The sequence below is a fragment of the Aythya fuligula genome, chromosome 5 (assembly GCF_009819795.1).
Source record: "Aythya fuligula isolate bAytFul2 chromosome 5, bAytFul2.pri, whole genome shotgun sequence".
Classification (NCBI taxonomy): domain Eukaryota; kingdom Metazoa; phylum Chordata; class Aves; order Anseriformes; family Anatidae; genus Aythya; species Aythya fuligula.
Genome location: NC_045563.1, coordinates 44271873 through 44298066, shown reverse-complemented (window position 1 = coordinate 44298066; position 26194 = coordinate 44271873). Strand labels below are relative to the sequence as shown.

Below are 26194 nucleotides of genomic sequence, written 5' to 3'. Positions count from 1 at the left end.
GAGCTTTTCAGTGTGTTACATAACATACTGTGGCAAAAGTGAGACATGCAGAATGGAACGCTGCTAGGTTAAAAGTCATTGGATATTACAAACTGAAGTCTTTTTTTTTTTTTTTTTTTTAAATTACAGGAAACATTAAACTTCAAATGTTTCTCAATAACCTGTGAAATACTTGTGCAAATAAATAAGACAAACACGTATTAAGTATATAATTTAGAAAACAGACTATTTTTAAAACTTACTTTACCCACAATGAAGTTATTTATTTCTGGGATAGGATTCTAAAAGTGCTTTAAAACAGGAAGTGAGAGGCATTGCTCGGTATGCAAGTGGGAAGTCTTTCCTCCAATAAGTTTCCTGTCTTACCTGTGTCTTCAATGAATTGCACACATTTTTCAACAAACAGAGGTATGGGTTTCTCCAGTGTAACCAGGTCCTGCAGGGGCATCCCAAAGTAATTACTTTCCCAGTTTCTACGGATTGGAGGATTGAATGCCTTAGCTTTCTTTTTCTGCTACAACAAAACAGAATTATTTAAGTATTAATTAAGTAACATTCAAGTAACATTGTAATTCATATTGCAACCACTTAGTAAAAACAAACAGATCACACATCCATTAGAAAATCAAATCCCTCCATAGCAACCTGAGTACAAATGTACTTTTAAAATAGCATACACTAGAGAAACAGTACCTAATTTCTAAAACATTTGGTCATTTTTGCATCGCAAATATTAACTTTCAGCACCCTTCACAGAAGAATCCACATGAAGTACAATTTAACCATAATTCTATTGAAATATGTAGAATAACAGTATGATGTTTCCTATCACGAGAGACTGTCTTCTGCATGCCTGTCAAAGAGACTAAGCAATCTTTATATTGCAACTATTCTAGAAACATGATGATGCAGAACGAATAGCAATAAATCTCAGATCAAGAGTTGCAGGCACTAATATTAAATATGACTGCTTAGTTGCAGGCACAGGATTTTAGTGAAAAGGATATCTGCACTCAGCCAAATCTTGCAGAGCGATTTTCATATCAAGTTTTCTTTCTTTTCTCCACAACTACCTCCAACCTTCCCCAAGAGACATTTTTCACTGCTGACCTAATAAAACCACTTTGGAGATATATTGTAGCAGATACCACATTTCATCTCTGAATGTTGATGAAAATATTCAGAGATGGCCATGTAAATTGGCCAGTCAATTGGCTTTAGAGTGGCAACTAAATGTGGTAACTGAATGAACATCATCATCATAATCAAACCAAGCATTCTATTAAGTTTATGCACTGTAAAAACAGTACAAGCCATTGTGTTTTCACATAAAAGCTCTGACTTATACTGTATGTTGAGTGAAGAATAACAAAATGCACAAAACACAGAGCTAATAACCAAGTTGGCAGTATTTCGGAATTTATAAGAAGACATCTCACTATTAAGACAAAACACACCACCGTTTAGTTTCTAGACCTGACACTCAGAAAAGTCTTGGATTTCAACCTCTTTGTGCAGAAGAATGGGTTAACCTCTAGACTTTTCAATTTTTATTTTCTTCACCATCAAATTTCTTTATTCAGGCCTTATAGGCTACCTGTAACTTCAGGTTAGAAAGGCATATACTCATTGTTGACTTGCTCTAGTCAACAAGTAATGGCTTTGAGTACAGCTCTATGGGAGAAGATGGAAACTCCAGCTTCAATATGTCTCCATCACCCTGCAGCACTGTGGAACCTCTGGAACAACTGCTAACAAGACCTGTTGTTAATCACAGCCCTTCAATTAAGGAGCCTAATTAAGGGGCCAGGCTTTTCATGTGGAATGTTTCTAGGACAGTTTCTGCTCCTTGAAATTGGTAACAGAGTACCTGTGATTGAACACAGTAACAAAAGACTAACAAAAACTGAGGATTATCTTTCAAATTTGGGATTCCTACAAAAGGTGCAACACTTAATAGTTTAGAAGAAGGGAACATTTATCAGCAAATTCTTCAAAGTATTAGAAAAAAACTGCTCTCCAGCAATTTGTTGCTCCCCAGTTTTACATTAGTTGATCTTTTTATTTTTTTTATTTTTAAAGGTTAGATAAAACTGCAGGATAAACTTCCATGGTTAAAGCAGACATCTGAAAGCATTTTTTCCAACTGTCAACTCTTTGCCTAACTTCTATTCATCTTGGATAAAATACCGCTGGTTCATCCAGCATATTTGCCTTCAGATCAGAAACAGCCTTTTCTTCTTTCCTTCTCGCTGCCACAGGCCCCTGCTTTTAAGTCTCCAGCACACAACCCAGTTCATTGGCTGTTTTCTCCTTAGTGGTAAAATATTATTTATTTAGGCAACAACTATACACATTTCTGATGAGAAGACACTGAAAGGGACAAGTTAAAGCTAAAGAATATGTAAAACTCAGCAAACACCCCTGTCAAATGTTGAATGTAAGATAATTTTAGAGATGCTGGCATTAACACAAAGGTGGCAAATAAAAGCTGCAATTACTGCTCTTTCAAGGTGGTCAGTGCAACATCCCCACCACCTTAGAATAAATGGAGTATCACCAATACTCTGGCTATGTATTTCAGACTCAGCAGGTTTAAAAAGGCCGACTCTCTTTGATAAAGACATAATATTAGCATAACATTAACAAATTTGGTTAGAGTAGAAAGCTATTTGGTTAATGAAGTAATAAACTGGGATGTTACAGAATTTCTATGATAAACGTATTGAATATTACCTGTGTATATCTGGATGTAGTATGAAATACCAAATATCTCAAATATATACTCAAATATTCTCAAGCTGGAATAAAGGCTGCTTTTGCTAATAAATGCCCTATGTTTAGGAGAATGGGTTTAAGAACCTAAGACTTGCACTATGGTATTACACACACTCAAAAAAGCGTAAAGGTTTCTTAGAGAAACTACCTGAAACAATCAGTTTCATCTCCAATATGGGAAGTAAGAATTTGTCAAAAGAATTTAAATAAAACTAGGACAAAATAGAAGAACAGGACAAATAAAAAAGAATTCCATAACCTGGAGTTCTTTTCAGCTGATCTAAACACAGAGAGTAGGAAAAACGGTTGTTGGGGGGCTGTTCCATAAACACGAAATCAGGATTTCATAAGGCACACATAAAGGTACAATAACAAATTTATCAGCTATTTCCCATTATGTATCAACTTCTTTTCTTTCCTGTCACATGCATTAAAATCTCTTATGATTTCCTTGTCTTTTGGTAGATGTGAGTGGGTAAAATCTTCCCCCAAAAGTTGCATCGTTTCTAACATTTTTAGATTTTGCTGGCAAGATGAGGATTTTGTCAGTTATTTTTAGTTCCATAGACATTTCAGCCAAATACACCTACTCACCACGATACAGCAGTCACCTAATACTGCAAACAGCGAGCACTACTCTAGGTACAAAAACTGTTTTGCACACTTCTCCTAAACCATAATAAAAAAGAACTAACAGGTACCAAGCCAGAGCAGACAACAAGCAGCACAGAAGCTTGTTAGCTAATCCTAGCAAAACGCTCAGACCACTGTTTCCATGTGTCACCATTTCGTGTCAGTAATTAAAACACCATGAAGCTGAAATCCTCAGTTTTCATATAAATTTGATATTTTTTTTTTAAAATAATTTATTGATGTGCTAATACGGAGTTTTTCACTGTCTCCACCATGGGTCCTACCACTTGCATCCTGCCAAAGGCTTCCCAGGACAACTATTCTTCATTCCCTAACAGAGGTTAATGCCAAACCCCAAGCTGATCCTCACGTTTTGGCAAGAAAGCATGCCAACCCTGAGAACCCCAAGCTTTCCTCAGGTTGCTGATACCAAAAGCATTTACCTGCAATACTGCTTTAATTACTAGTTTAATCACAGGAACAAGTGTTTTCCAAAAGGCTAGCTGAAGTCCTCCTAACAAGCTAAACGTGAAAACATTTATTCTAGCACCACACGGTATCCAATCCTTAATTTCAAAGTTACAACTATTTTTATAAAAAGCATAAAAACATGAAAATACAGATTTAAAATATACTCAAGATTAACCCTATTGACTGTAGGTAGCAGGGAACCAGTTAAGTGGTGCCCATTCTTTAGAGAAACTAGTTGGAGATGTCAGCCAGCTGTGAGTACACTGCACTGAAATATTGCTTTTCAAAATTAACTTAGAAAAACTGCGCAAACCTATCTATCAAACCCCTTTCATTGAAGGGCTACTTATTCTAGCAAGTCCTCTCTGCTCAAGAGGGACTCTTCTTTTTTCCCCTCCCACTTCCTTCCCACCAGAACTCCCTTCGTCATTTGTTTATCCACGGGGAAATTCAGCCGCTTCTCTTCTACCTCCCACACTTGGCTGCTACTTTTAATACAAAGGAAATTTTCTGCCTGCTTCATTTGCAGTCAGCCCTAGGGTCATGGAGGGCAGAGTCAATATTTTCAGAACTATTAAAATAGTTCATAAAACCAGGTACCATGAGCAGCATTCATTTTATAGGCTTAATGAAGTATTTGTAATCTCTAATTCATGGCTAGCTCCTCGGAAGCTATACAACACATGAATAATGCAGATGATGGTCCCCAGCATGCCCTCTTTCTTCCCCTTGTGCCATTTTTGGAGTTTCAGTTTGTTATACCAAGTTTTAACTGCAGAGGCTCAAGACGGCACATGGCTCCAAACATGCATTTGCACAGCGTTAGATTTGAATAGATGAAAATTGAAAGCACAGACTTCAATTCTCGTAATCAAAGTGGGGAAAAAATAAAATTTTCTTTATGCTTTCCAGTCTGTAGTAAGCAGCAATTTGCTACATCAACCACTGAATTTACACTAAAACAGTTGAACAAAAATTTAAGTCCATCTCCTCTTGGTCACAAGTTTACCACAGTCTGACCAAAACAGAGATCAACAGATAGACAGTTCCTGACACTTTCCAGTAATGGTTTTAACAAATTTCATATAGGTTTGACATTGTAACGAGAGCTAAGATGTTTAAACGCGGAAACCAGATGTCAAACCCGTACTACTTATATCATTAGAGAAAGGTGAGAATTCATCTAGGTGCTATTGGATTTTTCTTGCTGAAATATTAAGACAAGTTTTCAGATGAATTTGAAGTAAAATGCATCTTAATCACCTCAGTGTGGGGGTGAAATGGAAAGAAAGTAATTCGCCGTCATCTTTGTTCAATCTTGCTTGCAAACAAGTTTACAGGGCAGAAATTTTTAAGTGCTGTTTTTCAGATTTAGTTAAGCAATACAGTTGGAAACTCCAGACATACAAAAATTAAAGGAAAAAAATAAACAAAAACATGACCTGTCCTTGAATAATAAAACTATTGACTATTATTTAAAGAAAACAAATTGTAACACCTTAACAGATTTAATACCATTTAACAATGGTATGTCAGAAAATCGTCATAATCTGTAAAGGGAGAAGTAGAAAAGTATAAATAATATAAAAATATATAGTAGAAAATATAAACATTATAAATTATAAAGTAAAAATAAGTAAATATATTAACTGAAAAATTAATATCTGCAAACAATTTTTTACCATGTAATAAGGCAAGAAGCCTGCAGAATTTATTTCAAGATGACGATTTGCCTTTCCATTTGCAAAAATTGACTCAAAATATTTGTTGTTCTTGATATGTTGGGGAGGAAAACAAAACAAATATACTTTATGAGAGGGGAAAAAAGAGCACAGCCTAAATTAGGCACCAAACATATCTTAAAGGGGTCACAAGGATAAGAGCTCTAAATGAGATGAGTAAATTTTTAATACTCATGAACTCCACAATAAAGATAATTAATAAGAGTATTAATTGCAGCTACAGTGAATGGCTACAGATTTCCATACCACACAGGCTTTCTGCTGTACAAAGAAGTGCTAAATTAAGACTAGGGTCAAACTAATTATTTTCAATGATGTAATTGACAAATTAATAATAATTGATTGATAATATTGATAAAATGTCAAATATTGATAAAGCAAAAAATATATTGTTTCAGCCAAACTTGTTTACACATGAGAAGAACATGGTTGGGAACCATGAGACCCAAGGAGCACCGAGGTTTAGGCCTTATATATTTATGATATCAATGCATCAACTGCCCAACAACTGCAGTTTAGGATTCTTGCACCCATGAAGGGGTTCCTTCTGTCTGCGGTATATGGCGGCTTACTCCAGCAAGATCCTTACCCTCTAGGAATGGCCACTTCCCTTTCATGTCTTGAAATTTTCTCTCTTGCACCATACCTTCATACTCATCAAGTTAAATGACCACAATTAATTTACTGTAGAAGGCTGCTGCTGCTCAGGAGATTGGTGTTGACCAACACATACTACTCTGGTACTACACCTCGGTATTACAGCATTGAAGATTCTAACCCAGCAAAGTACCTGCATTAAGTTGCTATTTGTACTTTTTGAAAAAGAGAGGGACAAATGAGTACAGGTATGCATCTCAGGTGGAAAGGTCTAACTAGGCAGGTGGAAAGAGCTGAAGCAAAGTTGCATGGAACATTGTACTCTGTGCTTAGCTTGTCACAGGTTTCTGATGAATGGTAAGAGAAAAAATAATTAAACAGAAAAAGCACGTAGACATAAGGGAAAACTCACTCATCTTAACAAACAGTGGCAAAAAACAGGCACCTCAAAGCTCTGGAGCAGCCCTGGCTATATGTACAGACTGGGGGATGAGGGGCTGAACCAACCAGGAGTTAGACTCAGTGATTCTTGTGGGTCCCTTCCAAATCAGAATATTCCATGCATGACTGTGATTCTAGTTAACAGATCAGTCAAACTACGGCTGGTAAAAAAACACAGTTGTTTTTCCTATTGTTTGTCAAAACTCATTTCCTCCTTCCTATCCATCCAGTTGTAATCTTTGACAACGAGGACCTCAGACTTAATTAGTTGACGTTTTGTTAAAAAATAATATGTTTATAAGGTATTTGTATTTTATGATCACGATATTTATGGCAAAAATAGCTACACTTGTATCTTGTGTTACCATTACATACAGTCAAATAGTTTAAAGAAAGTAACAGTAAGGGCTTAAGAAGCATTCAGGAAGTAGTACAGATTTTTAACCATGTCTTTCACATTCATGGAGTTGAAATTCTCAAAAAAATCAGCACGTAATCCGTAAATAGTGGTACCCTAATATCCCTCACATGGGCTATATAACATTCAGAAGTAAAAATATCATCTAACTAATTCTTCGGGTATTGTTGTTAAAGACTGCTAGATGCTCATTTAATACAACACATGAAAATATGGTAAGTTGCAAAATTAATAAAATTGTGCATCTCTTGCAAAAAAAACAGGTTTTTGAAAAAACAGTATATTGCTTACAAATTACAATAAACTGCAACTACTCCAACAAAATGCCAGTTGAAACAACATATGCAAAAGATGCTACTTATTAAAAACACCAAGCATTCAACATTCCTAGACTTGGAATACTTATGAGCATTTTAGCTACCAAGATATATTTACTTTCTCCATCATTACAATAATTTGTACTTCTGCTATTAGAGACTTTCACTAATTTGAGAGCAACAGCCCTGCACCACAATTTGCAAGTGCAGGAAAAAAGCAAGAGGTATGTCAGAAAAAAATCAAAACTACTCTTGCACTCCTCAAGAGCCTTACCCACTACAAAAAAATCAGAACAGCCTGGAACTTGGACTCCAGCTGCCCCGGACAGCCTAAAGCAACAGCAGAGGCTTTGGTAATGACAGCAGGGGGGTTGCTGACACAATGCCAGGAAGAGAAGATCCTCTGATACCCGGTCTACACAATTTAAACATAAATATCCAACTCAAGAGGGATTCTCTGTCAACTCAACACAGCTGAGACAGTAGGAAGATTATGAACACTATATTTCAATGTCAACATGGCAAGATCATTTCAATCAAAAGTATATAAATTATTGTTTTTTAAAAAAATGCTTTCCAGAAAGAATAACTTCAAAGTATTTTTAACCATATGATTTTATAACCACAAGACATCATTATTTATGCTTGCTAGGAAACCTTAAGAAAATTTAGTGCCCTTTAAATCGGTCATGTGTAATTCAAATCACAGCTGCATCCCAAGAATAGAAATTCAGAGTTTAATCCATTAGTAAAATTTAACTCTGTATTCTGTTTGAGCAAAACTTTTTTCTAAATACTATTCCAGTACTGTCAGATATCAGGAAAGTTTTTAAAACACTACAAATGACAATATTAAGATGTCAACTTATCATCATACAAGAAAGAAAATATGTAACTGACCAGAAAAATTACCAATTGAATATTAAATGGGGTCTACATGCAAAAGACAATGACTGCTTGCCGAAATTTAAAATCTGAACTATAAAGAATATACATCCAGTACCTACATCATGACACTACCCAAAATATGTGAATACCAAGCATAAAGATCAAAACAAAATAGTCATTTTTCAAGCAGAATATCAAATCATTATGTAGAAAGCCATACTAGGCAGGCATTTTGTTCCCTTTGTTTGAACAGAGAACTGTACAGGTAGCACAGCTTCCAAATTGATTATTTGCTTGCCCACACTAGGAAAATGCAGCAGTAAGTAAGCAAGCACTATACAAAGTTTCCTTTTCATGCTCTTGTTTTAGAGTTACAGGTTCCTGGTAGACAACTGAGAATTAAAAAGAAACCACTCCTTTCATTCACCAGCCCTTAACTTCATTCCAACAGCCAGACCTGCAAGAACTGAAAGAACCAGTTCTACCCAGGAACTTATAAAGCATTTTTTTTTTTTTTTAAATAAATGTCATGATTAATAAGGCAAGATATTTGGACCAAATTCTGCCTCTACTTACTCATACAGAAGGAAGTGAAACTGCATATGTACATACAGAAAAGAGCTGAAACTTAGGCAGACAATCCACCTTGTTCCCTCAAGTTCGCGGGTTCTGATCAAGCCACATAGAAATCTTGGACAAAATGAAGCAGTGCTACATTGAAATTTTAAATAAACCATTTCAAAATAAGGTGCAACTCTTGCATGTTTTAACTCTTCCCTTCTCACAATGCACTAGAAGTGGGGAAAAATTATCTATACATACGGACGCACACAGATGGTTTACCGAGCCATGTCTTATCACAAATCAGTCAACTTACCTTCTTATCTTCTTTTCCTTTGTGAGTTTTCTTTTTCATTTTTTTATCATCCAATTCTTGATCTGATGTGATAGCAGGATTATCTATGCCACCCTTCCATGTTTCGACAGGTGAAAGCAGCGGGTCTTCTTCACTTCCACGATGCCTTCCTTTTCTTTTAGTTTTAGAGGTGGTAAAAGCCTCGTCATCACTTGCATCCGAATGCGTTCTCCTGTAGTAAGACTTAGCTTTGCTGAACAGTGTCTTAGACTTGTATTTGTACTTTGAAGGTCTTCTCTCCCCGTGACTTTTAGACATTCTGTCAGAAAACCCATTTTCTTCATCACCCTGGGCATTTATAACAATTGAATTTCGAACTTTAATAACACGGTTCTGACTGTCATCTGGAACTGCATAGGTATCATCTGTAAAGCCTTTATGTTTGAAAATCGTGTCAATAGGTTCAGCATAGTTGTCAGATTGGTCTATATCTTCTGGTGGTGCTGCAGGCACCCGAGAAGGTTGTTTCCTGGGATTTTTACCAATACCTGCCTCAATTGTTTTTAGGAGGTTAGGATCCAGTTTTTTCACATTTGTTCTTGGAACAAGGGGTTTCGGTTTTATTGGAGGAGGCACTTTATGGTTGCGTTCGTGGTCGTGACAATTGAGAGGCGTACTGTGGATAGGATACTCATTTCCTTCCAAGTCCAGTCGGTATTTTGAACGCTCACTGGGCGTCGGGAGTAACCTCACATCATCACCAATTGGACTGTAAGGCGGTGGTCCCTCAGCATCATCCTCTGAATCTGGATAGTTATAGTCAAGGGAACTTCCTCTGGGAGATCTTGAAAAAACATCTTCACTTGTGTGTGTTGTTTCCCTTGTGCTGTCTGACATATAAGAACTTTCAATCATGTTTTTCTTCTCTAACACATCACTGAAGAACAACGTGAAGACCTCAGTTTGACGATGATACTGAGATAATGAATACAGAGCTGTAAACTTCGCAGTAATCTCTGTTGCTATGTGCTCTCCTTCAGTCATGAGTTCCTTGATTGCTTCATTCTCAAAAAAGTCTGCCTGGCTGTCTGTAACAGCCACTAACTGGACAGGAATCGTATCCTGAACTTCAGAAAGAAACGCACGAAGCATTCCCATGGATGCCTTCCGCTTTGCGGAATAGACCAGTATATATCCGTGAACGAGTTCATCTTTCCTTACACCAATCGAGGAGTGGTACGATAATATAGTGATTTGTATGCGGCGCCTCTTTTCACCTATTATTTTATCAAGCATCAAAGAATTGTTCTGGCCAGCCTGAGCAGCACTACAGGAGTGAGAGTCAAGGAAGGGTGACAGAATGAGATCCACACTGAATGGATCACCACACATGGCACACATCACAATTCTTAAGTCAGCCTCTGACAGATCTTTAATGGTAGGAACAGGACTTACAACATCAAAGTGGTGTTTAACTGCTTCCAGTACTCCCCTCAGAGCTTGTTTTATTTGGGTCTCATTAAATTTACGTGGATATGTACCAGCAGGCACATCTACAAAAGGACACTGCAATTTGTTAGCCAGCTGCTGTCCCTGATGTCTCAGAATAGGCAGATTCTTGCTAACACTGTCCCTCTGATTAGCCAGGATCAACGTAAATGGAAGATTAGCCATATACTTGTCTCTCCTTATCTGAGATGCTTCAGCCCTTATTTTTGCAATGCAATCCCCAATAAAATTCAGAGATTCAATGGAGTTAAACACACAGAAACAACCATGTGGTTTGAAGGTAGAGGTCCACAACTGAGTCAACAGGTATGGGGATTTTGCATCAACAGGCCTAAGATCTAATTCATATATTTTTCCATCTAATGCATATTCATCATCAGTGGATTGTGTCCGAATTTCATTTGCTAATTCTTGTGCAAGGCCATCTTTGCCCAAAATGAAAAGATTAACCTTATCTATGTTGGCACTATCGTGGTATAAATTTGAACGGCCATGATCTAGCTGCAGAAGGCTGTTGGCAAGTAGCTGCTCTACTTTAATGTCCATGCAATTTTGGCCACTGAGACAAGTTTCTTTAGTTGGGTGATAAACAAATCCTATGTGTTTAAGCAGAAGAGATTCTCTGTCAGGTGCAAGTTTCTGTAAAGCTTTGTATCTAGGCTCTTCACTCAAAACTGCATGAATTTCACTCATTTTATCTGAACTTGGCGTTGCATTAAGATCCAGGTCATAAAACAGCTCTGAATGTTCAAAAAGCATTTCCTGAAACTCCTCTTTGGCTTTTTCCACAATCTCCCTCTGATGCCTACCATACACTTCCTTGCTATCTGCATCAGTGATATATTTGAATGCCTCGTCCTCCATTACAAAACATATAACTTCTTCCCATGGCTGTCCAGGTGAAATGAACTGGATTTTCTCAAGAGTTTTTTTGAATTTCTCCTTCATTTCCACCCTCCTTTTTTCAGATATAAGATGCTGCACGTGGTTTTGATAAACCTTTTCTGCCTCTAGTGTGGTGAGAAGATCAAATGGAATCCTTCTGTCATTCACTTTGTCTATATGGTCAGTTTCATCCCAAGGTGTTTTTTCAAGCACTACAAAACAGGAGTGGAAATCAGGCCTTTTCTCTATTAACTTCAAGGCTTCTGACCAGCCCAAATGTTCAATCTCATCAAGATTTGACAGAAGAGTATTAAGAGCTCTTGGCAATGCATTAATATATTCTTCTTTTCTTTTTCTAATATGCTCCTGTTTAAGCTGCTCTATGTGTTTTGAAAATGTATTTTTGGCCTTTTTTGTTCCTTCCAAATTTATGTACTCTTCATAATCAGGGTGGTTTTTCAGTTTATTACTAACAGTTTTCCAAGTGGCATGATAGTCTCTCACAGTTTGGACAAGTTTTTCAAACTTGTCTGTTGCTGTAACAACTAGCTGTCTTTGTGTTTTATAGGCATCCAAATAGGGGATGATTTTAGGTTTACCACGAGTTTTATCCATCATTTGTACCAGTGCAGTAAAACAAGTTTCAACGTTGACATTGAATCTTGCTGATGTTTCCACTACCACAAGGTTTTTCTTATTTGAAGCAAACGCCTGAACTTCTCGTAGATAGTGATCCACACATTCATCACATTTTGTTGCTGCTATTATTATAGGTTTCTTAGACTTTGATAGCTGAATGTAGAGATTATTCACAAATTTAAGTTGATCATCGAACTTCCTATTGCATCCTTGGCTTACATCAATGCACAGTAAAAAACCATCTATGCTTAATTTCCCTTCAGGCATTTGTTTTTGCTCAAAGTCTTGCTCCAAGCCCAGCTGATCTGTGCAAATATACATTAGTTTTTCTGCTGACTGCAGTTTGGAGGCAGCTGCACGTTTTATATAGGGTTGTAAGTTCGTACTCCGATGAGGCAAGAAAGTCTGGTCATCAATGAACTCAGTCTGTTCAATAACATGAATTCGGCACTCAATTCCATCCTCACCGCTTTGTGTTACGTCACCCCAGTACAAAAAGTGATCATTGTTAACAACTCTTCCTCCAAAGTCAATTGTGCTAAGCACAGAGGTATGCTCAGGATAGTATTCATCTGCTTTTGAGCGAACGAATCTATTGCACAAACACGATTTTCCAACTCCACAGTTACCTTTATCCTTTTCAGTTCCAGACAGTCCAACAACACTAACAGCATAAGATGGGGGACGTGGCTCTTTGTTTTTTGCCATCATAACTTTCCTCTCATCCTTCTGCAATTATCAAGGTAACTGTATGTGGTTTTCATTCTGGAAATGTTCCTACAAGTTTGAAATTGTATATCCAGGGTTTCAGAAAGAGCTTTCAGTTGTTCTTGCTTCAGCTCGTCATTGAGAGAACTTCAAATACTCAGGACAAGGAAGATCATCTTCCTAAAGAAAAAAAAAAAAAGAGGAGAAAAGTTAAAGGCTGAAGGTATTTCCCTTCTATAATTCATAAGAGGAAAAAAAAAATAAAGCACTGTTACTTGCTTACTCTGAAATGGTTTTCTCTGTATATGAAAATTCCACAACTAATTTAAATGTGACCTTGAACTCAGCATTAACTCACATTAACGTTTTTATATCATAGATTTAAAAGTGAACAGTTTTTAGACATAGATCAATAACGGTTCATCTGTTTGGATAGGTGATCAGCATACATCTGAAAAGTACAAATTACTGTTTTCTTTCCTAACTTAGGAGCACCAAAAAGCATTTGTTGTTTTTTCAGAATTCATCTTATTACTTGGGATGAGGGGCAAGTGAAATTTTACAGTAGCTGGTTCTCACCAAGTATAAATACAACAATATAAATACAACTCTAAACCCAACCAAATATTCACGCACACGTACTTCTATTCATGTTCATACTTCCACTGAATAGCAGGCTTACCTGCACGAATCACGTTACTTTTGTGTGCATTTAAAGGTTTGGTTTGAGGTTTCAGTAAAGAAATGTTTAAAATAAGCTGTAAAACCAGGAAGTTGACAATGGGACTCAGCTGGTAGCTATTCTGCAAAAGTAAACTACTTCATTTGTATACCAACAGTAAATTGTTTTTAAGTAGAAGTTTCTAACCTGAATTGTACTAAGTATGAACATTGGTATACAGATACTAATACAGAAAAACAAAGACTTAACTCTGAGGTTTTTAAAATTACAAGTCACTCAGTCCTTCTGTCTCTAGCAAAAACAAAAACGTAGAATAGCTGTTAAAAGAAACTCTACCTACACACAAACTTCCACAAAATTATTACAAGGTTCCAGAAGTTTGATTGAAGCTGACATCTGCTGTAACAAGTACCATTCATCTTTTAATCAGAAGATACTGTTTGCATACATTTGCAGTATGCAAATGGAAAGACATTTACTATTTTAGAAACAATTGCACTACTCTCAAACCATAAAAAATGAATAGCTGAATGGCCAGACTCAGCAGACTATGATTAGGGCCACTAACTGGAGGTGTACACAGGGGGTTAATATTCAGTGTAATACTGTTCAACATCTTCCTTTATGACTTAGATGATGGGGCGGAGCGCATGCTCAGCAAGTTTGCCGATGACGCAGCTGGGAGGATTGGCTGATACACCAGAGGGCTGCGCTGCCTTCCACAGAGACCTCGATAAGGTGCAGGGAAGGGCTGACAGAACTTCGTGCAGTTCTAGAAGAAGTGCAGGTGACTGAGCACTGGAACAGGCTGCTCAGAGAGAATGCTGAGCCTCCCTCACTGGAGATATTCAGAAGCTGTCTGCACTCGATCCTGGGCAACTCAATCTGGGTCTTCCTGCTTCAGCAGGGGCACTGAACCAGCTAACCTCCAGAGGTCCCTTCCAACCCTAACTATTGTGAACATATGTTGATAATACTACTTTTCTCGTTCTTATCAACAATTTGTTGAGAGTGGTACTGTAGTACCTTTCTTCGGTAAGAAAAAAAAGTCCTGTGTGGAGCCATGAGCTAGACTCCATCCTGGTGGGTCCTTTCCAACTCATGATATTCCATGACCTGCCACCCAAAAGGTTCTCAAAATCTACCTCAATACTGAGTTGCAAACATTAAAACATACCTAAGCTTGATGGCATGCAGTAATAAGAGAAATATTTGTATCACGCTGTAATAGAAAGTGGACTTTCAATACCTTGGCTATAAAGAATCAATGCCTGGTCAACAGTTTTCCAACTTCCAGCCTAACACCCACAAATAGAAATCTGAACTTCTGATCAAAAGCATAGTCTTTATGTAACAAACTCTGTAACAAAGTTCATTGATCACAATATAGAAATAAATATATGTAAAAAAAAAAAAAAAAAAAAAGCTTTCAGGTATGGAAACAGTGAAGAAAAACACCTTTTTAACTATTTATTTTAAACGAAGCATGAATTTCATTGCAAAATGAAAGGGAAAATAAAAATTTTTATACTGAACAGCTTTCATATTGCAAGAAGTGAAACATGATGCTTTTTAGTAATTTTTGTTTGTTTTAAATCCATTTACACAAAGACATACAGAAAGAACTTATTTTAGACTGTTTAGGTTTTTTTTTGTTTGTTTGTTTGTGTTTTTTTGTTTTTTTTTTTCACTTCTTCCAGTATATTTTTATATCCGTAAAACAGAGAATTCAGAGCTAATAGAAGATGGCTCTGGAAACAAAAATACTTAGTAAAAGCCGTGTTTATATTACTACAAATAAACCCAGTGTTTTGTTTCCAAAGCAAAGCTCATCATAGTAGCATCATTCAATCTATTAGAATGAGAAGTTCAGTCACCATTTGTGCTATAAAATGTTTTCCATTTACCACAGCACAATACAGATTTGATGTGGACTAAACTAGAACACAAAAGTCTTCATTCACAGTATTATTTCATTTAATCAGGAAGACACTGTCTATTTGCAACTAGTTTACAAGAAGCAATCAATACTTTCAGATACCCTACATCCTCACATAGCAAAGGTTCTTCCTTCTCTAGTAATAAATGTTTTAACCAATCAATACATTTTTAAGAGACAAAGTAAAAAGAGTAAGGTGAAACGGGACACTTACAATGCAAAAACAAACACTCTACCCTCTCATAGAATTTCTGACATGGAAGATTCTCAAAACAGTGGAAGCTGAATCACTTTACATATTTAAAACTAGCTCTTCTAAAAAAAATAATATTCTATTTTGCACTGACAAAGCAAAGTCATAGAATGAAATCTATTTTAATTAAGTAATAAACTTGATAAAAATCTAACATTATAATTACTTCATATTTAATATGTAATCATTATTGAATTGCTGCCTAAATGGAAGATTCTTCTTTTTGGTATACTACTAATTTAAATGCACTGTACAATTTTGAAACATACACACAGGAAATGCACAATAAGGTACTTTCATTACATTACTTCAATCTTTCAATCTGACTAATCCAGTATAACAAAATGAAAATACTCCGAGTCCCCTCCCCCCAGCTTTTTCCTTGTTACAGATTCAAAGGAGGGGCTGTTTGTTTTCTCCAAGTTACTTCAGTCTTTGAATTGAAAATAATAGTGCACTTCTACATGTAGAAGGATTTTGACCAACTATGGAACACAAAGTGTATGACTTCACTGCAGGAAGAATCTGACCTTCGATAATCTTGCCGTAGGATCTCATCTCTACAGGCTTTTAGATTTCCCAGTGTAGTTTTAAGAAAATACAGCATATCACCTGGTATTTATTCACCTACCCTCCCCCTTAAACACAAGATTATGAAGACCTAAAGCCCAAACTTACCCTTAGGAAAACAAGGTGCAAAGCAAGATGATTATCCTGCTGTGATCTTTCTGCAGTGATGTCACACATTTAAACTGTGTCCTTCAGTAAGTCCTTCCCTGAGGGATCTGAAAACAAAAGTAAGATTCATTAGCAATTTCAAAATAATGAAAGCAGGAGCAGCAATCAGAAAAGGTACAACTCTTAACCTGTGCATGATAATTGTTTCCCTCATTTTAAAACTATAAACCTAATTCAGAAGTCAGAGCCCAAGCTGGATCTTCCTCTAAACCTAGAGGGTTTAAATTCTCTAAACGCAGCTATTAATACTTGGAACAGACAGAGGACATAACTCTTCCTAAGGACCTGTGATTTCATAAGTTCAGCTTGATATTTTAACAACTCCTAGGCTGCAGAAGCCTCTTCTGAAAAGTGAATACAGTGTCTCAGATAACACACAAAATATGAGATACAAAAATCACTAATTACTGACAGAATTTGGAACTTTTAAAATATTTCAAATATAGTTTTGCAAGATTAAGTCAGTACAGCCAGTAACTGCAGAATACATAAAGTGAATGTATGCCCCAAGATATGTATCTAAGTTTTATTACTAAAAAAATTACTGAGTATCTCAAAACCCTTTTACCTGGAAAAAAAAAAAAAAAAGAAAGAAAGCCTTTCTAAAGTTAATGATCTCATTGACTGTGACAAATCAGAAATTGAAAACGTAACTTTACTGGAATATGTTGTATTCTCAACTAGGATACTAATTTATTAGTATAACCCTGGTATGCATAGATTTTACTGCATGGCTGCTGCTATAAAGTAAGCAAAATTGGGTCTCTTCCATGGAACTTCTTCAGTTTGCAACCACACAAAACCAGACTGAGTGCTGGGTCAGTGCTGCACATAATATCATAAAGAAAAGGAAAGAAACTTGAGGCACTTGGACTGGAGCATGATTTACACCACTTTTAACTAAGGAAAGCGATCATTTTTAAACGAGATGCAGCACCATGCTGGAAACGTGCTAAACGTAACATCAGGAAAGTACGGCAAAGCTTTTTCTTGTTTAATTTTTTGGGGGTTCATTACAATTATATTCTTTGGAATTCTACTTTGCTTTGGAAATAATAAAGGTAATGGAAAAAAATTTAAGCTTTAGTAATCCTTTTGGACAAAGCAAGCGATAAGCAGGATACCAACGCCACATCGGTCCTGTAGCTCTCAGCTCGTGGTACCAGACATCACAGTGACTAGCTAGCATGCCAGCAGTCCTGAGCTAAGCCTGGCCCTGCTTTAAGGCTAGCCTCCGTCACGCCGAAGAGAAGAGAGGAGTCAAGCCACATCCCTGCCGTGCCCTCCCAGCTGTGTGTGGCACTGCCCTGCACCCACAGCAGCCAGGAACAGCGGAGGGGCTGCCTGGGCACCTGGCGGAGCTGTCGGGCTGCCAGGGGGAGAAGCGTCCCTGCCCGCATGCAGGCAGCTGGGGGCACCAGCCCCAGTGGGCACCACACACTCTGCCACAGGAGAAAGCTCTTTAAAAACAGGCACCACATGACCTGCTACAGTCACTGGTGCCATTTATTTTCTATTAAGTCTCTCAAAGTCTTTTGAGCAGAATTCTAAACTTTAGCACAGGATATCATATTATCAGCAGCTAATAAATACTAAAATACCATCACCTATCACTATTCGGTGATTGCAGCTGCACAGGAAGCTGCAGATGGGTCCATAGGCAAGGAAATCACTTACACACAAATACTTGGACTACTTCTGAATACCTTCTGAAATTGGTCGCTGAACCTAAAAATGTTTACCGTCTGCAGACCTAATACCGAAGCACAAACGTGGCAGGAGAACTGCTCATGCCCACAGCAAACCAAGCAGCTGAAAACAACACTGACAGGGGAAGGAAAAAGTGTTTCCCTGCAATCCTCCAACTCACTAATTTTGAGTAGAGGCAACAGTTAGGGACCACTACTTGTCAGGGTTAGTTTCAGTCATCACAGTTCTGTGATAGTGTTTGTAAATTAGGTTGCCAAGCAGAAAATAACAAAAAAGCACACATGAAGAGAAGGGCCATCCCAGCCTAGTCTGCTTTGCAGGATGTGTGAATACACTGAGAGAAAATTCCTGCAAACTCCACTGTGGATCACAAAGTCAATTCAAACACATTAAATGTCACGGAAATAGCCTGTAGATCAGTTTTGAATGCATACCACTTTCAAATACTAAGGACTGTGTCTTCAAGAAAGCTACAGGTTTAGATTCAGGTTACTACTGACAAACTTTTCATACCGATGCAGCCCTCGTTTCACACTTTGAGAAACGAAATTTAGGATTAGAAAATATTTAGTAGGGTATCCGAACTCCCAAGACCTATCTACCCAAAACACAGCAGAACAACAATTCAACTATTGGCACTTAAAGAGCTAATAACAATGTTGATGTAGCTTAAGGTAGCTGTGCTACTTCACATTCAGTATTTTCCTCCAAGTATCTTTTTTTACTCTAACAAGCATAAAAGAATATCTTCAAAACAATCCTTTTTACAAACTAAATCAGGTCCAGAGTACACCAATATGATCTCACCAACAATCATAGTTCACCAAAGTCTGTTGAGGCCCTGATCTCTCACGATGCCCCGTTATCTTCACTACCAGGCCAGTAGTTGTGCTCTCACAAGTACCAGTAATCTTCACTAATTACCTGTACATGAAATCTGATTTAAAAATAAGGGTAAAGTCAATGCTCCTTGGTAAAATTCTGCAAGTACCAGTCCAAAAAAAAAAAAATCAGACTGCACATCAGGAAATAAGCTCAAGCAATTAACGGCATGGTAACAAGGGATGACCTAAGTGTCTTCAGTAGCGCCACAGACTGACAAAAGAACAGAGTTTTAACAGCAGGGTGATTGGTCCTGCTAGGTAAGTGGAAGATGAGAATAGATTACCCCAACTGGTCTGGTATTCATCTCAGACTTAGTTACCATGACATTCACCTGCCATCCTTAAAGAAGTCAGGTACTAGATACTCCTTTGTATACAAAAGGAAAGTAATCAGTTTATAAAAGAGAAAAACTGACTGCTCAACTTCATATTAAAAAGTCAATGCAAAACTGGGTTTAAAAACAGAAGTTCAAAGATCTTACCACGTTTAATAAATTTCTCCTACTAATAACAATACTTTGAAGACCTCTGGTGTATTACCCAGAATTAAATCAAGGCTTTTATTTCTAAATTCAAAAGAGAACGGCACTCCTCAGCTGGAATCCAATATTCCAGGGGCACCTATTAGCATTGCTGCTGTTAGGAAAAAAAAAAAAAAAAAAAAAGCAAACACAAAACAAACTGCACAAATTAGATCAAGGTATAATACACAGGTAAACTTCAGAAGCTCAAATAATCATCACTGCACAAGTCTGAACTTAGGCCTCTCAAGTGACTTATCTACAGATTTCTGAATATCTGAGAGCATTCAATGCAGGTTCAAAGCTTTCAACAGCAAAGTAAATAGTACAAGTTTACAGAAAAAATAGACTCATAATCCTTTTTCCACGGGAAAAGCTACTGAAGACACACATAGTGTTCACAGCAGTTTCTCTGTAAATAACCTGATCAGGTAGCCTGCACTAAGTTATTCAGGAAGAACACAAAAGCATGAAAGGAAGAAATCTTACAAAGGGAATCCAAGACAGAACTGATAGAAAAAGAAAGAAAATGAGGCAGATGAGGAAGAATGGAACAAGATAAGCAGAGAAATGGGGCTAAAATCCATCTGCTGCAAAGAGGAGTTAAAATCTTGGCAGAGGTCGGCTTGATAAAATTTCACTGATCCACACATCTGGATCATTTTGTGTTATTTTGCTTAATGGGGAACCGCTGTACAGAATCTAGGTACTGACACCCTTAGTTTAGAAACTTCATTCAAACAGGAACTTGGTGTTTGACCTTGTACAAGTCAGATGCCTAAGTCCTACCTATGCAAAATGAGGACTCTTCTGTTTTAAGTTGTTCATGAAATCAGCAAATAAAAAGCCATGTGCAAGTAGAAAATAATATTTTGACTAATAATTAGCTAACTTACATGAGCTAATACTACAATGTAAAAACCGTACATGTTTCTAAAGCTGTGCATGTAGGTATTAGTTTCACGTTTTTAAAAATGCAAACATTCCTCTGCAGTGCTAGTGTGTCAGCTGACAGAGCATTGCAAGAACGTGTGGGAACCGTAACTGAAAACCAAAGAAACAACTCTAATTTACCATAAAATGCAATGTGCAGAAATAGCCACCAACTGATTAATTCAGTTTCTGGTAGGTGTTAATGATTTTAAAAAGCACAGTTAATACCTGAATTCAAAATAACTTCACTGCAATTCCTTCAGTTTTTCCTGCCAGAAATGTTGAGCTCAATTTTCTTTAAATATCCCACTAAAATCCACAGATTTAAGGAAGTGATGACAAGGTTCAAACAATAATCTGTAAAATTAATACCCTTACTAATTTTTTTTTTTAATCCAATGGAAAAACAACCATGTTCCACCTCAGTTACACCAACTTCTAGCCTAGGAATTCTCAGAGAAAAAAACAAAAGTACTGTGCCTCCTTTAAGTTATTACTAACACAGAAACAAGGAAAAAATCTTGTCAGTGCTCACACACAATTCTCAGTGTTGTTGGAACTACCTGAAATTTTTTTTTTTTCTTCTAAGCGTGGCTAAACGCTTTCAAAACAACGGGAATCTTAGGTCAAATAATGCGTTGCTTACTTTAACCGTGCATTTAAAATGGCCAGCCAAATGAAGTGAGCCTGCCCGGGCTTGGTGCGCCTATCCCAGGATAGCCATGCCTACAAAGCCCCCTAGCGGCCGTGCGGCTCAGGCAAGCCCCAGGAGTTCTCGCCAGCACGGGAAACTCTTCCCGACCAACGCAGGCTCCCCTGAGCAGCAGCAGCCTTTCACGACCACGCAGTAAGCACACACAGCTCAGGTTTTACTCTCGTAGGTACGTCATTTATGGATGTAATGCTTTCAGTCTGCGAACCAACGTGACTCTGCCAGCAGTACCTAATACCGAACATTTGGCTTCACAAACTTCCATTCTTTCAGTAAAGGTCAGACAGTATCATCCCTGAAGCATGCCTGACATGCGTAATTTTAAGGACACGCCACATGTTAGCCTACCAAAAACAATGATGTGGAGTGTTTTAAAGTTTTATGCAAATTATTCTCGAAGGATGCCAGCACATGGGATTTATCTTCTGTCTTAAGGTTCTGTCAATCTCTCTCTATAGAGATATTAAATCTTTATCAAACAAAAGTAGAATTAGTTTTGTACCATCTACTCAAATAACAATTCCCAAACTTATACAGAACAATCTGTTATTATGATCTGCACATTTCTTTCCTACAAAGTTTGAACAAGGAAAAGCACCTATAGCTTCAGGAAAACACAGTTTATCTTGAACCTCAAAAATGTGCAGCATTTGATTGCTAGTGCTAAATATAGGATTTTAAAAACAATTCCGTCTGAGCATGAGGTATTTAATTGGATTATGTTACACATGCAATGCCTTACCTAAAATAAAGTCCAATATCGGTAAGCAGCAGGCATTTGGTTGCAATTATTTTTATTTTGAGGGGTGGGGGGAGTGCGACGACACAACACTGGCAGCCACTTCCTATGGGGATACTTTAAAAAAAAAAAAAAAAGCATACTATTTAAGTTCAGTATTTTCCAAGCTTTAAAATAACTTGTTACAAAATACACCAAGCTAGTGATAATGTAACAAATGCTTAAACAATTTCTGCTACTGTAAGTGCCATAGACCCTTTAAAAAAAACAAATCTACTATCTTACTATATTGACATCATGCTTTCAGAGCTCTAGTAACACTGAGTTCCAGTAGAATACTATAAAAAGATTGTAACACTTCTTGAAAATAATTTTCAAAGAAGGAACAAAAGAAGGTAAACCCTCATAAAAACACACCTGGATGACTATTTGCAACACCCTAGTTTTAGATACATACTGCAAGTTTGAAATACAAACGTGTTTTTTTTTTTCCTGAGAAAACATGTAACTCTGGTCACTGATGTCACTGCTGAAAACAGCTATCATACTGAAGAACCTCAGGAAGGTAAGACAGCACAGAAAAATGCAGCCTACTAATTCCTCATTCATTTATGAACTAAGTGTACAAGTATCAATGCTGTAACTGGCTCCAATGCACAGGTTTAAAATGGACGTTCAATTGACCAGCAAATGCAGTTCTCTCTTTACTGCCTTTACTCTGCAGTGTAGAGTTTTTAAATTTCTGTCAAAGATCTTGATTAAGAAAAAAAGAAATCCTCCACTTATCCGCATGACACTGAACTAAAGAATACACATATACCCCCACAGGCCTATTTTGGTCTAGATTTAAAACGTTCCCCTCCTACTTATTAAGGAAATATTCCACACTGCTATCAAAAGCGATACAGGAGAGGGCAAAAGGGGGCTACAGAGCCAGGGTGGGGTGGATTCTGGGGGGGGGAAGGTGACGAGTATGTCCTCCTTCTCTGAACAAACAGTCTATTTTCAAGGAAAATAGTGCTTTATACTCCTTACGTCCTATATTTTCAACACTATGGCGTTCTATCTGTGGTGCTTTCCTTGGGTGGAGAGAGTCTAAAGGTTATGCTGGTTGAAGCGATTCAAAACGCATGAGAGCTGCAACACTGCAACTGGCTACCCTATTTCAAAGGCTTACAATCCACCTGGTGGAAAAACAGAAACGCACACACATCATTAGGCGAGCGAAGTTTTCTTAAATTTAGCGTCGAGCGATATCTGAAGGTGAAAGGAAGGAGGAGGAGAACTGACAACTGTTCAGATTCACTGGAGAAGCAGGAGCAGCGAGTAGAAGGGGGCGGCGAGGAGGGAAAGAAGTACGGAGAAAGGAGAAAAGGGGGGGGGGGGAGGAGGAGACGGGCAGCGGGAATGGGAGAGGGGAGGAAGCCGGAGGAGTAGGGGAAGGAGGGAATGAGGAAGGAAGAGGAGAGGAGCGGGGAGCTCCCTTCCTGCCTCCCTCCCTCCCTCCCCGGGGAGCCGCGGCCAGCTGGCAGCCGCGCACGGCAGGCTCGGACCCTCCCACGGCCCAGGCCTCCAGCACCTGGCCGGGGCCGGCCGCCCCGCTCCCTGCCCTGCCCTGCCCTGCCCTGCGCGCTCCCCGCTCGGCCGGGCCTCGGCCGCAGCCCGCAGCCCCTCCGCGCCGGGCCGGGCCGGGCCGGGCCGTGCCGCCCCCTTCCCCCGCAGCCGGCTTGGGGCCGCCGGCCCCTGCCCTCACCTCTGGCCGCCGGGATCCGGCTCCTCCGCGGCGGCGGCGGCGGCGGCAGCATGCCCGGGACGCTCTCTCCACGCCGGCGGCTCCCCCAGCCCCAGCCCCGGCCCCGTCCCCGCGGGGCTGGCTCGGCTCCGCTCCCCGGCCCGCCGCCGCAGCCCGCAGCCCCCGTCCCGCCTCCCCGCTGCTCCCTTCCCCGGCGCCCTACGGCTCAGTAATGGCGGCCGCCGAAGCCTCCCCGGCTGCCGGCTGCCTGACGGCGCCTCTCGCTCCCCCTAACTTTACCTCAGCAGCTTCCCTTCCCTCCCCTCCCCCCTCCCCTCTCCTCTCCCCTCCCGCCCGCCCGCCGCCGCCGCGGCTTCAGCGCGCGCGCTCCCGCCCGCCCGCCCGGCCAGCTGCGCGTGCGCGGGGCAGCGCCTCTTCCTGCTGCCGCTGGAGGCACCGGGAAGCCGGCCGCGCGCCCGACGCTCCCCCCCCTACGACTCCCCTCCCCTCCCCGTGCGGGCACGCGCGCCGGGCGGCCCCGCTCCTGGTGCCGGCGGCCGCATGGGTGGCGCGGGGAGGGGACGGGGCTCCGGGGGTCGCGGGTTCTAGGCCCGCCGCCGCCCGCGCTGCTAGGCCGAGGCGCCGCGGAGGCGCGTACGGGCTTGTAGCCGCCCCGAAGCGTGCCCGCAGCGAGCCGGGGCTCGGTGCTCAGGGTAGCGATGGGGGCAGATCGACGGAGTTTAAAACATCCCCGAAGGGGCCGGGGCCGGCCCCAGTCCTCCGCTGCCCGGTGGGGAGGAGACGAGAACGCCAAAGGGCCCCACCGCCAGCCTTGCGTCCCCCTTGCCAGGCTGCTTGGCGCTTTTCACTGTGATTTCCAGGCTTAGCAAATAAAACACAACATACCACTTCTGTCTCTTTTTTTGCCTTAATAAAGGTCTGGCACCATGAGCAGGCTCTGAGGCCTGCGGAGGTAGATGGCTCGGAAGGTGGCCATAGCCTAGTGGTTCACAGATGACACCGGGCACCTGGAAACTTCTGGAGTCCAACTTGCCATATTTCACCTTAATCTCCACATGCCGCCAGTTTGCTGATGGCTAACGGAAGGTCACATCCGTCTCCCACCTCACAGGGCTTTCCTGGGTCATAATCAATGCTTGTGGAGCATTCACACGACGGCAGTTTGAAGTAGCCAGCGCGGGTTTGTGGTGCCACCAGAGCTGGCTCTCTGCACGGAGCGGTAGAGACATGGGGCACAAGGGATGTATACATCCTTTTCATGAATACATACAAAAGAACAAATTAACATGCTACTTACCCATGCCACATTCAAAGTTTTGAACATGTTACTTGTAACAATAATATTTGATCACTGCGTGATTTGTTCTGTGCGTTTTTATATGGTGCACTCACATTTCACAGTTTTACACATGAAAATTAAGAAGTTAAATGAACAGGTTAAAAATTCAGGCCCTATCTTAAGACATGTTGTCTGTAAACTTGTTTTTTTGAGAAAATTCTAACTAGCAAAACCCTGTGGTGTTAAATTTGAACAAACAGCCTTACATAGACACTGCCTTATAGGAGAATATTTCTAGAGATATTTTCTTAGTTATGTCCTCACTAACGAGATAGAAAATTCTTTGACACTGTAATTGGAATGTCTGCGAAAGAGTTTCTGTAGTCACGTCTTCTTTAAAAACAAAAGGCAAGCTAAACAAGCCTAAAATCATAAGTTAATTCCAATTTGAATTGCCTTATTTTGAGAGTTTCTTGTATTTATTTTTGTTCAAACTACACCTTATACATACAAGTCAGGGCATGAAAATCCCATCTCAGATTACCAGAAATAAAGCTTTATATTGATATTCATATCTAGTTTAAAAAATCTTTTGGATTTCTTATTTCAATGAAATAGAAGTTTTAGGGAATGAGACTTATAATTCTGAAACTCTGCATTAATTTTCTTAAGCAGTTAATATGAAAAATGTTCTTAAAGTTCTGTCATGTAGAAGACTTCATGCAGGGATTGATTCTATTGCTTATTTCAAACCTGATTTGACAACTGAAGTGAGCTAAAACTAAAAACCTCAGACAAAGCAAGTAGGCTTACATAGGTATATATATATATATATATATACATATATAAATATATATATACACATGTATGTATATATATGTGTGTATATATATATATATAAAGTGTAATGAAGCTGGACATGAGCTTGGGAATAGAAAGGAAGCCTTTCCCGTCAAGGTCAAACCTGAAGCACAGAAGGCTGGTGCAGATTGCTTCAGTTAGAAGGGGAAGGAAATACCCTTTGTTACAGGGAAGGCAGAGGTACTCTTCATGACAGAGGTACTCTCTTCACAGACACAGGGTGAAAAGCAGAAGGCACAAGTTGCTTCTTATTATGTTAGTCCCCAGCAGACACAGCAGCAGCTTCAAAAGTGGTCCTTGGTGAACGA

The 26194-nt window shown here is 39.4% G+C and overlaps 1 protein-coding gene across 3 annotated transcripts in view; it reads right to left on the bottom strand.

Moving 5' to 3' along the window:
• The window catches only part of ARHGAP5 (Rho GTPase activating protein 5), a 45791-nt gene extending 21940 nt beyond the window's left edge, over positions 1-23851 (bottom strand). The window contains exons 1-5 of one of the 3 annotated variants that reach the window (XM_032187779.1): positions 23747-23851; positions 21997-22110; positions 16435-16541; positions 9163-13062; positions 367-514 (exon numbers count right to left, since the gene is read on the bottom strand). In XM_032187779.1, the coding sequence (XP_032043670.1) occupies positions 367-514; positions 9163-12885 (3871 nt within the window). In that variant the 5' untranslated portion in view covers positions 12886-13062; positions 16435-16541; positions 21997-22110; positions 23747-23851. The remainder of the gene's footprint in view (positions 1-366; positions 515-9162; positions 13063-16434; positions 16542-21996; positions 22111-23746) is intronic. The other 2 variants (XM_032187781.1, XM_032187780.1) reach the window with 2 other exon arrangements.
• Positions 23852-26194: the final 2343 nt, after the last annotated feature.